General features: G+C 42.5%; 1 protein-coding gene across 2 annotated transcripts; it reads right to left on the reverse strand.

The window, feature by feature from the left end:
* nap1l4a (nucleosome assembly protein 1-like 4a) lies at nt 1-11,569 on the reverse strand. 2 transcript variants are annotated; one of them, XM_008293668.1, is made up of 15 exons: nt 11,512-11,568; nt 10,531-10,568; nt 10,309-10,381; nt 8,673-8,817; nt 8,029-8,115; nt 7,398-7,532; nt 7,250-7,321; nt 7,023-7,162; nt 6,631-6,776; nt 4,331-4,350; nt 4,106-4,225; nt 3,939-3,974; nt 3,728-3,781; nt 1,874-1,908; nt 1-1,526 (listed from the first exon to the last, which is right to left on the reverse strand). In XM_008293668.1, the coding sequence occupies exons 2-14, from the start codon at nt 10,544-10,546 to the stop codon at nt 1,903-1,905; spliced, it is 1,050 nt and encodes a 349-aa protein (XP_008291890.1). In that variant the 5' UTR covers nt 10,547-10,568; nt 11,512-11,568; the 3' UTR covers nt 1-1,526; nt 1,874-1,902. The 2 variants fall into 2 exon arrangements, with proteins under 2 accessions (XP_008291890.1, XP_008291889.1); XM_008293667.1 differs by lacking the exon at nt 1,874-1,908 and having other exon boundaries at nt 11,512-11,569.

Raw genomic sequence — 11,569 nt, forward strand, 5'->3', positions numbered from 1 at the left:
GCTGTCGCTGCTATCGATGACCAGCCACCAGGCAAAGGTGTCCAACCGAACGGCCAAAATCCCAGTACAGTGTAGAAAATACATTGGCACCCTCTTCCACTTGTTTTCCACAGACATTCTACTGAATCATTAGACAATAACAGAAATATTTATATATATTCTTAAACAACTTTAAATGCTGAATTAGATTACATTGTGTTAATGACAATTGGCAAACAATTCAATAAAAGAGGACGGCGTGTCTTACATTTTGGCTTCTTGGCAACAGAATTTACATTTTGATCCAAACTTCCTGCTTCCTGTCCCATCCCTGACTCTACGTGACATTTGTTGAGAACTGGATACACACCAGAAGTGAAAACAACCACAGAAGTTTAATGTGTCTGCTCAAACCTGTCGTCTCTGAGGGGAACACTGGTGTGTGTGTGTGTGTGATGCTCGGGCTGGGGGGAAAACCAACAAGCTAAAGATTTGTTCTTGTTGAATGTCTTCATTTGATAAATCATTCCTACTACGCTTGTTAACACAAAAGAGCATTTCAGGGGTTGAAAAAAAGGGAAGAGCATTACATGAGAGTTTTGAGGTATAACCACGTGCCTGTCTTAATTAGTCCTACGTGTCCCACTCAAGTGCTTCGTTTAAATGCTTGTTTAGCCCAATGTAGACATGGGCAGACGTGAGCTGCGTTAATACAGGACACACGTCTTAATTTTGACTACAATAATAACAATAAAAATACGACTTGGCAGTATTTTGTTGTCCTAAGCCCAAAGTGAGATCGGAGCCGGTGAGAGTGAGCCTATAACTGCGGCCGGGCTTTAAAGCGTTCCCCAAAATGCACCACTTCATACAGCTGCATGACACCAGAATAAATAATCCAATGACATGACAATGAACACTTAAAAAAAAAAAAAAGTAAATTAAATTCAAAATGATACACTGTATGTCTCTTATAAAACACCATAACAAAAGAAAAAAACACAACCCCAGTGAAAGATTAAGTCAAACTTGTTCAGCAGTTTCCTCGTAAACTCACACGTCTCTTGTTGGCGTTTAAAAAACCCTGAGTAATTGACTTATTTTCATGAAAACTAAAGTTGGGATCCGTTCCTTTCCTACCCTTTCCCATTTAATGATGTTCTGAGTTTGGCAGTAGCAACCTACTCCACCTTACCAAAGAAGAAGAAGACGACTGTCCCTACGTGATGCCATGGCAATTTGATTAGGAGTCGAGTCAATTCCTGTTTGGAGTTCGAATGAAGCCAAAAACAAAAAAAAACAAACAAAAAAAAAAAGGGGGGTGAGATGGGTGCAAGACAAAAGAAAAAGAAGTCATGCACATATTAAAAACGCAGTTTGGTTTGCGTTCTATTGCGTTCAGGTGAGAGTTCGTAAAAGAGCGGAGCCTGCAAGAGTAGGAGGACTTGCTGATTGGCTAAGAACTGATTTGACGGACAGCAGGTTTCCACCTCTCCTGATCACCACGGTTACTGCTGTTTGCATTCGGCAGGCTGGGGCTGTTCTTTCTGCAGAGGACACGGAGAGAAACCAGATTAGGCAACAGGGCAGCCGATTAGAAGAGGGTTACAATCAAGCAGATGCTAGAAAATGAAAGAACCTGATGTGGTACAGCGAAGGGAAAGATGTTAGAAACCTGGGATGGAACTACAGCACGGAGAGATGGAAACAAAGACATGGACTACCAGAATAGAAATCTACCCAAGATGTGAGTTGGGGGGGTTCCTAAAGCCCTCAGACTACTGGGAGAATCAAGGATGTAGTGAAAGAAAAAGACGGCAAGAGTCATAAACCAAAGCCACTGGACCAGACAGTGTGTGATGCATGTGGGACGCCATCCTTATTTCTCCCTTACCTAGAAATGCATGGGGTGAGAATGTTTGATTATGCCTGTAATGGAGGGGGGGTCCAGGGGAGGGAGAGACAACAGCATGAACAAGTTTAATCATCACATCCACAAATGGCAGTGAGCACAGAGAAACATCGCTGAGGCTGGTGAATGCGCACCCTGAATTCCTCCAGCAAAAACAAAAAAAAATCGATAACTAACGAGCTGACAGCAGAGACCACGAGAGGAAAACTCAACACAACAAGCTGCTAAAAGAAAGTCATTCACAAAGAAAGCAGCGTTGTCGGTCGCTCCCGAAAAAAGCCTGCTTACAGGGCACATGCTTTACTCGCTGTCAGACGGGAATAGCTCACAAACAGAACGTAGTCATGCAGCTAAACCAGCAGCTAAACCACAAATAAATAGTTCATTCACTGGCCGTCGTTACATCATCGATTTTAGCCAAAATGTGATCGCAGACAAAGTCTATCACATGCAGAGTTCCTGACAATTAAAGGAGTAAAGTGAAGCAGACACCAGAAGATTCACACTTTTATCATCATTGTGGGTCGATAATGAAAACAGATTGAGCTCAAACAGTGGATTATGAGGCTTTACTGTAATGAATAGGTGTGCAGCAATTAGGTGACGACACGCTGAAGACGACAGTTGCTGCAGACATTAAGGTAATTACTGGTTGTGCAACGACGCAGCTCTGCAGGTAACCAAGATATTTAGGTCTTTGTTTAGGTTCCAGATTATGTCTCGACTTTGTAGCTTAATCCCAGTTGTGATTTTAGGGCAACCCGTACAGGTAGCAGTACGGTGAGGACAATAAGTCGAGGGCCGCTGTATCATGATATGACTGGGCTGATCGTGGTCTGCGTTTGCGTAAATGTTGTTGAATATGTGTTGATATAAAAGCGTTCTTTCACAGAACACAAGAGGAAAAGATTCTTGGGCTAATTTAGTTATTACACAGTTTGTTGAGCAGAATGATTTCGAACATGTTGTCTACAGCAGGGGCATCCAATCCTGGTCCTCGAGGGCCACAGTCCTGCATGTTGATCAGCTCACCATGAAGCTCTGCAGAAGCCTGATCACTTGAATCAGGTGTGTTGGAAGAGGGAAACATCTAAAACATGCAGGATTGTGGCCCTCGAGGACCAGGATTGGAGACCCCTGGTCTGCAGTGATCAGCAGCACATGTAGCAGAGCACAGCTGAGCAGGCGGGAGAGCGGAGTCACGCTTAAGCATCTAGCTAGTCTGTTCAACACATTGCTTGAAACTAATTTTACAAAAATGACATCATCATATTTTCTTTTCAATATACAGCGAACATGCTATATGCGGAAATATACAAACAATACGATGTCCCAGAATGTTTTGCCTCCTTAAACTAGCATCGGCTAACATTTTCCTGCTCTAATCATGATCATATTGCAGTTGTTTAGACAGCTGGACAATTATTTATTGGTACGAAAGAGAAACTTTGCCATTTATATTCAAACTGTGTGAGTCTTTCCACCAACAAACAAAATAATCGGAGCGCTTCCACCAGTAGAAGTCCATAAAACCTCAGTTCTTCAGTTCTGCTGTGATGCTTTTTCGTGCAGGTTTGTTAAGTTGGTGAAATGCTCACAAACTGCTTTTACATTTACACACAGCCCATATCTTTCAACACAGTCTTTTTTAAGTGGTTAAAAAGGGTTGTCTGTTCTAGCTTATCTGACTGCACGGCTCTATGAACACAAACAGAATAAAGCTGTTTGGACCTAATGGTTAAAGCTGCAATAAATTCCAACAGACTTTTAAGTGGAATGTTTAAATATTTAAGAATATCAATACCGAAAGCTGAAGGAAAAAGGATGCAAACTGACCTTGGGGTCAAAGTCTCCCTCATCATCATCTTCGTCACCCTCCTCGTCTTGTTCCTGAGACACAGAAGTAGGATCGTTTTTAAAGAGACGCAAACCACACAATTTGTTCACACAAGGGTTGATTTTAAGGCTTAGCGGTGAGGCAGCTGCAAATAACACCAGAATAGAAGCTGTTTGCTATTTCAGATCAAATGAGAGCAATATTTCTAACCTCTTCATCCCCCTCTTCCAGTTCCTCCTCTTCAAACTGCAACACAAACAAAAGCGAGCGGTAAAACACACAGTCTGATATCCTCAACAGGAGCGAAACCGCAAACATCCCATCTGGTGGCTTCAGTATATCAGCGTTTTTATGTTCACGAGGAAAAAAACACTCACACTCTCATCATCTTCCAGGGCCTCCCCAGTGAAATACAGCACCGCTCTGGGAACTATTCTTTCACGGAAGAAATGACCAATCTCAAAGTCTGTGGCTAGGGTGAACTCAGAGTCTTCGTCCTATAAAAGGAGAACACGCAGAGCATTTTCACACAGCGATAAATCAAATAAACCGAACGAAAGGCAATCAGGATTTTTATGAAGAACAAGCAACATTTCGCTCACCATTTCTCCATCTGGTGAAGCTGTTGGATAAAAGACAAACAGTATGTTAGAACCTCAACGCGCTGCTTTACGACAGAAGATATTTAGAAAGGTTCCAGTTGGAGCAACGAGATTTTAAAAGTCACATTCATTTTCAAATAACCAGTTCAGTCGGTTCAAGACATTCAGACGCTCCACGTGTTTCAGAACAGCTTTCTTTTGGATTAGCTGTAATTCGACCAACATCTGAAAGTCCGTTGAAAGTTGTGCTTTTAATCAATGACATCACAACGTGAGGTCATCATCCGTAGAAAGTGGCAGACCATTAGCCAACAGCTGTCTGCCCCACCCTGCTGAAATAAATGACTAAAGGTGACATCATGTGATCCTTCCTCGTCCTTCGACCGCGCTGAGGAAACGGCTCTCATGACACTGTTCGTACCGCATGTCAGGATTTCATCATGTACCTGAACACAGGGTTCAAACACAGTGTGATCCCCAGGATACATTTAGATAAACAGGCTTAATGTTGCTCATTCTTTACAAATGTGGTGCCTGCTCGCCTTGTAGTGCCATATGTGAAAGCGCTTTATTATCGTTACTATTTTACTCAGTGGTTAGCATTGTTGCCTCGCAGCTAGAAGGTCGCTGGTTGGCGTCCCGGTGAGGACACCCGGGATCTTTCTGCGTGGAGTCTCCATGTTCTCCCCAGGCGGCGTGGGTTCTCTCCGGGTTCTCCATCTTCCTCCCACAATCCAAAATCATGTTGAGGTTAATTGGTGATTCTAAAATTGTCCGTAGGTGTGAATGTGAGTGTGCTTGGTTGTCTGTCTCTAAGTGTAGCCCTGTGATAGACTGGCGACCTTCACCTTGAGTCAGCTGGGATAGACTCCAGCCCCCCACGACCACAGTGAGGATTACGTGGTGTATACATAATGGATGGATTTTACTGGTGATTTTCACAGGTTTAAGCTGAAGCGTCACCTCAACAGCTCGGCTCGGACTGCCTTACACTTCACCTCTTACGTTGGTTTAATACAGGACAACTTTACTTTCTATCCTCTCTCATTGAAACCAACATTTTCTGTGTCAGTTACTTCCTAATTTAATTTTTTTTTAAATGTCTGCCAAGTAAACAAACACACAATAAATCTTAACAGATCAACAAACCGCACAGCGATTCAGTCACCCTGCACTCTTGTGCGTTCACATGGTCAGCCAGCGATGGCAAACGCAGTAATGACAGATCAGTCCCAGAACTGCACGCCTTAACGCAGTTGAGACGGAGATTTATATCCATCAGTCACGCAGCAAGACTATGACTGAACCAGTAAGACAAACATTTGCTCAGCCAATGAGTGATCAGGTCAACTTGTAGAAGTCAGAATAAGTCCAGGCATGTTGAACAGGTAGGACGACTCCACAGCCACTGAATGGAGGTGTATCCTGCCTAACCTAGTGATCATTTGAGGAAGAATTCTGCATTTCAACATTTCTGACTAAAGGGAACTGTCACTGCATTAATCACCTTGTGTTTATTCAACTGAACAAAAGCTTCCAGTCTGACCTGCCTGATCTTTAATGCCACCAATTATACCAGTAAGGCTCCCTTAGTCCAGAGGGTTTGGTTTCATTAATTAAACAATCTCACAGACAAGAGTTATTCATTTATGTAACAAGCGAAAGGCCTTCAAACATGATTAATTATTATTCATACTTCTCTGATTAAGACGTCCGCTTTTAAAAAATTGTGCTACAAACAAACCAAACACACATTAGTGATGTGAAACTTCTTGCTTCAGTCTCATCGTCGCCTCACATTTTACTGTCACTCATTAAATCACAATTTAGCTCCACAAAGACTCACTCTTCACTCTGGAAAATAATAGCAAATCCAGAGCTGATGTAAAAGTTCCAAAGTGCAACTACAGACGTGCCAAATGTTCCACCTACACACAGCACGGCCTGCACAGTCTAACACAATGAGTCTGGCGCCACCTGCTGTCGAATTTAGCTCAATGCAAGACCGACTGTAAACATGCTACATGCTAACATGTTGCTACACCACCTGTATGTAAACATGCTAACGATCAACTCCCTCTTTCTCTGAACAGCTTTCAGCGATTCAGGATTTCTGAGGACTTCACCAATGCGTACACACAGCTAACAGAGAGACAACGAGTCTTTGAATTTCAGGGCTCACTGCTGTGTGAGACACAGAGAAGGTGCTAAAACAAGTAGGAGTAAATGCTTTGAATGCTGCATTTAGACTTCTAGCCACTGTAGTTTGTGTGTGGGTCTATCTTAGTGCGAGTTCTCACCTTTGACAGGATTAAAGAAGTTGAAGAAAGAGTCATTGGGGACCTGTTTGGTAACAGTGCGGACGGTGCCACGGCCTTTATGCTTCTGCTTCTTCTTAATAGTTTTCACTGTCACATCCTTCCCCTTGTGCCAATCTATCTGACAGCTGGAGAGAGCAAGTGAATACAAATAAAGAAATAAATTGAGAGGCAGCAGAAAGCAGGGATGCAAAAAAAAAAAAAGGTAAAAGTTGGAAGATGTGCCAAGAGGAGGCTGATATGTGGGATGCAAAGTCAAGAGAGATTAATATAGAAACTGTGAACAGAAATGTTTTACTAACCACACAGTGCCTATTTTTACTTCATCATATGTGTCAGTTTAACAAGCGGTTTTTGTGCGCTCTGGCTCTCACCCTTCACAGTCAATGATCTCTGGGCCCTCGAATGAGAAAGGATCTGAGGCGTCAGGCTCCGACTTCATCTTGTAGACTTTAGTGAGAACTGCATTGTTGAAGTAGCCATTGGGCTCAAAGTGGAACTCTAATGTGAAACTCTGCGAGACAAAGAAGATGAATTGACTTGATGTTTTTAGGGTATTTAGTTTATAAAGCTGTTCTCATATTGGTGCAATATTACTGACCATTGGCTGTCCTGGCTCGGAAAACTTCACTTGAATATCTTTCAGGTGTTTTAGGATGGGCTCATCATGTTCCTGACAGGAGATCAACATCAGGTCAGACACTGAACAGGAATGCGGTAAAATGGCACGAGCTGTCATCGAGATGTACCTGTAGCATGTCACTGAGCATGTCCACGCTCTTGAATATGGTGAGCCAGAACTCAGGGATGCCCTTTGGATCTTCCTCTGGCGTGGCTTCCTCTTTCTTTGCATCCTCAATAGCAGCCTTTTCCTTTACCTCCTCCTGTAAGCAGAGCAATTGAGCGTTCACAAAAGCCTGAACAATCTCGTTCTTAAGTTTCCAAAACACTTGACGGAGATCAATACCTATTTACCAGACATGGTTCTTTCCAATAAATCAGATACACACAGATCACAGGCAGACTCGCCATTCACACAGAACGGATTCTAGGCTGTCACGAAATGTTATTCAAGGAAACGGTTTATTATTTGATTATATATTTAAAAATAAGAAAACAGTGCCAAATGCTAAAGGCCTGGCAGCAACTGCAAACCTTCTTGGCGATGCTCTCGTCCATCTGTAATAGTTACAGTGATGGCTAATGATATACCGATAGTTTCATAACAAATCTAAATCCACTATTCTACTGGAGCCAATTTCAGCGCACGCCTTGAATCATTTATAAGAGCCACGGTAGGTTGGAAGAAAAATGTCTTCGGCTGTGAAAAACCAAAAGAAGTCAGGTGAAGCTCTGAAGACAAATCAAATGTGAACTTACAGCCAGCTCCTCCTCTTCCTCTTTGTCGCTTTGCCACTCGCACTCCTCGTCTGTGGGCTCCACTGTTCCTGTGACAATATCTCGTCTCTGTGACACATAACGGCAAAGTTCATTATTTTAGCGAAATACTATATTAGTGCAAAATGTCTCCATAGGAACAAACATTGATTTGGTAAAGCTGAATTACTTTCAGCTAGCGCGCTGACATCAACACCATCTGAGAGACACACACACACACACAACATACACAAAGTACAGACAGGTGCAGCAGGATTACAGCTGCCACTCTGCCCTGCGGTTGAGAATGGCAGAGTTCTTGTCACTATCTCTGGAAATAGCCTTGACTGACAAAGGGCCAGCCGACTACTCGTTGTAGCAGTTTTTAATTTAGCACCAACAGTTCACCCTCAGTGATCTCAAGTTGGACCAAAGAGAGATACTGAAACACCCGTTAAGTGCAGAGAACAACACAAATGCTTCTTAAATGTTTACTCTCATAACAAATAAGTCAGTAGTCGTTTTATAGTACTTAGTCTTTTTAAACAGACATAAAATGTGCAAAAGAAATTCTATATCTCAAGTGTAATAGGCAAGTAAAATAAGGTTAGGAAAACATTTAGCTATGAAAACATTATTTGTCGTACCTTGTCAAACAGTGGCTGATAGAGGGCAGCATACTTCCTCTCTAGCTCATGGACCTCCTCGTAGAATTTAGCCTCTATGTTAGCACATTGCACCTGTAGCCTTTTTAAGGCATGCACTCGCCTCTTCACCACTTTGGGAAGCATGCTGAAAGAGAAGAGAAACGTGAGACCTGATTTGAACTTAAATCTTCTGTAGAAAAACTACAATTATGAACAATGTTTTCGAAGGAAAACTGTAATCGTGAACCAAGTGCGGTGAGTGCTCAATAGTTAATCCTCAACCTATGTGGTGGGCAACAAGCAGTGGATGGTTTTATGGGATGTTTGTGGCAAGTGTCAACTGCTTCACTCATTAACCTACTCTGTTGGTTGCAGAAAGTCAAGAATCCAAAAACAGGTTTTATTTTACGTGTGTGAAATGTTTTTGTTCCTTGTTATGCATAAGAGGAGTAGAACTCATTGTACTAAGCTGTGATTGGATAATTTGATGTGGTTTTGCAATTTTTCTCATTTAACTATTTAAAATAAGAGAAAACAAAAACAACAAATCTGATGATGCCAAGGCCCCATTTCTGAGCGTTAACCCGAACAATTAGATCACGTACAAGTCAGCACCTGGGATTATACGATAACATGTTTAGATGCCTTCGCCCTAAGTCAGCTGGGATAGACTCCAGCCCCCCTGCGACCCCCGTGAGGATTAAGCGGTGTATAGAAAATGGATGGATGTTTAGGTGATGGTGACGCAACTGAAACTACGATCTTTTGGCAGCTTGGTGCCAAAGCAATCAGTCTGCAATGTGCAATTACAACAAAAACCTTCACATTTTTAAATAGGCAATTTACAGTATATTCACATACAGTTCCAAATGTCGAAGTGGCCAGGGAACATGGAAACATTACCTTATGGTCACTGGGAAATGGATCTTCATGTATAAGAACTGTTTGTTCAGTAAAGAGATTTACAGTTTTGAAAACTTGCACAATAAGAAGCAAAGTAAGTTACCAACTTCTTTCATTGGCCTGTTAAGTTGCCCAAACAGCGACGTGGAAGTAACAAGCTGACACTCTTTCTAATTACAATTATTTAACTTGTGCAGCTTTGAAAATAATCGCTGAACCACTGTGATCCTGTTTTATGCCACTTCCTTTGCTGTATACTTTGCTGAATACTGTGTTTTCTTAAGAAGGTCATAACAGACAGCTGTTGAGCTGATTCCAAGCTGGTTAGCGACGCCTCTCTAACTGTGGCCTTCTTTGTTACGCACCAAGATGGCTGTCTTCTCACCAATTCTCTTCTTTAGTTGACTGATCATTTAGTTTGGACTATCAGTTGACGTCAGATAATGCACAGACAGATGGTCACTCAAAATGTTTTTTAGCCATCTAGTGTGAATTTTTAAATATTTATATTTCTAAACATAACTTATTTTAAGTGTTTCAGGTCCTACAAAATATGCCACAATTATTTTAACCACAACGATAAACTGCAATCAAACTGGTAGCCAAACAATTATTTCCAGAGCTATATGAAAATGAATGAAAAATACTTTATTTATTCCAGAAGGGAAATTCAATAATAATAATAATCTATATCACAGACAGCAGAAACAAAGTGTACACCATCTGCACTGACCTTTCCAAGAAGTGGAAGCTGACAGGTCTGTCCAACTGCCCACCTGGATTTTGCATCCCTTGATCCCCTTTACCTGCCGAACCAACACAGAACATGAATGCAGGTGTACGTGTTGCACTGCCATAGCATAAAGGGCTTAAAACAAAGTAGGCTGTGCCATTCTCTTCATTTATAGTTGCAGAGATGTGTTTTATGGCAAAAAAATACACAATTTTCCTTTACCTTTACTGGCGTCCATGACCACGTATCAGCTCCTTCCTCTGTTCAGAAGCAGATCAGTTATATTAGTCGTGTATTTTTCATCAGCATTGACAGTGATTTGGTAACTAGCGGTAGAGCAAAGGAGAAAAACTGTGTCGACTGGATTTCAGCGAGCCCAGGTTTTCACTCGTACATGAGGGACGTGTTTGATTACTGCATTGCAACGAACCATCAGCGTTAAAGTCTCAAATTCAAGAGGGACGATGAAGTGTCAGCGAGAAAAACATGAGTGACAGCAGACCAGCTGAGCTAACTCCGACGGGTCTATAGCAACACTGGTGTTGAGCAAGCGCAGGCCGATGACGCATTGACATGCTAATGGCAGCTGGGCTAGGCTGTGGCAAACAAAGTTAGCATCACTCCATGTACAATGCGCAAAATGACTGCCGCTACCTCTGACAGTCACAAGGGACGATATCAAACGAATGCACATGCTAACAACAGGTCACCAACGGGCACACACTGATAAACACTTAACTGGTATGGGCGGTACCAAAGATATGACAGCAGCTAACCGGGCTAGCTGGCTAGCTAGCTAGCTAGCAAGAAACTACGAACCAACGTGCCATGAACAAAGCTTTAGCCAACAGCAAACGTGAAGCATTTTACGTTAATATTTTCTACGCCGACTGGTTCAAGATTATTAGACCAAAGCGGGCGAGCAACAACGGTGTACATTTCCATTCCGTAGCTCGATGAAACTGACCGTTACCGATAACTGCTACTAGCCCGCTGCCGGCCGCATTGACAAGCTAATAGCAGCTAGCCACCATTAGCTCGCGGGTTAATAAAAGCAACAGCAAAGTGTGGTGAAGACAGTTAACCGGCGCTCTGTCACGTCAGTGAGACGAGTCCCGGGGCTGCTGGCTAACGGCCCGACGTGGCGGAAAACGCTCGCATCAGTAAATCATCAGTGTTTGTTATCTGTTTCACAAATCTTACCTCTAGATGAGCCGAGTTCTCGCTAGTCGCTTCGCTCACGCGTCTTCGCTTCAACCCC

The sequence above is a fragment of the Stegastes partitus genome, unplaced genomic scaffold (genome assembly GCF_000690725.1).
Source record: "Stegastes partitus isolate 25-593 unplaced genomic scaffold, Stegastes_partitus-1.0.2 Scaffold901, whole genome shotgun sequence".
Taxonomy (NCBI): Eukaryota; Metazoa; Chordata; class Actinopteri; family Pomacentridae; genus Stegastes; species Stegastes partitus.

What these genes read in the sequence shown, in the direction of transcription:
- nap1l4a (XM_008293667.1), bottom strand. An exon ending in AGCTTCCACTTCTTGGAAAG is followed by an intron (nt 8,818 to 10,308) that starts GTCAGTGCAGAT and finishes CTTCTCTTTCAG; the next exon opens with CATGCTTCCCAAAGTGGTGA. An exon ending in ATCAGCCACTGTTTGACAAG is followed by an intron (nt 8,116 to 8,672) that starts GTACGACAAATA and finishes TATGTGTCACAG; the next exon opens with AGACGAGATATTGTCACAGG.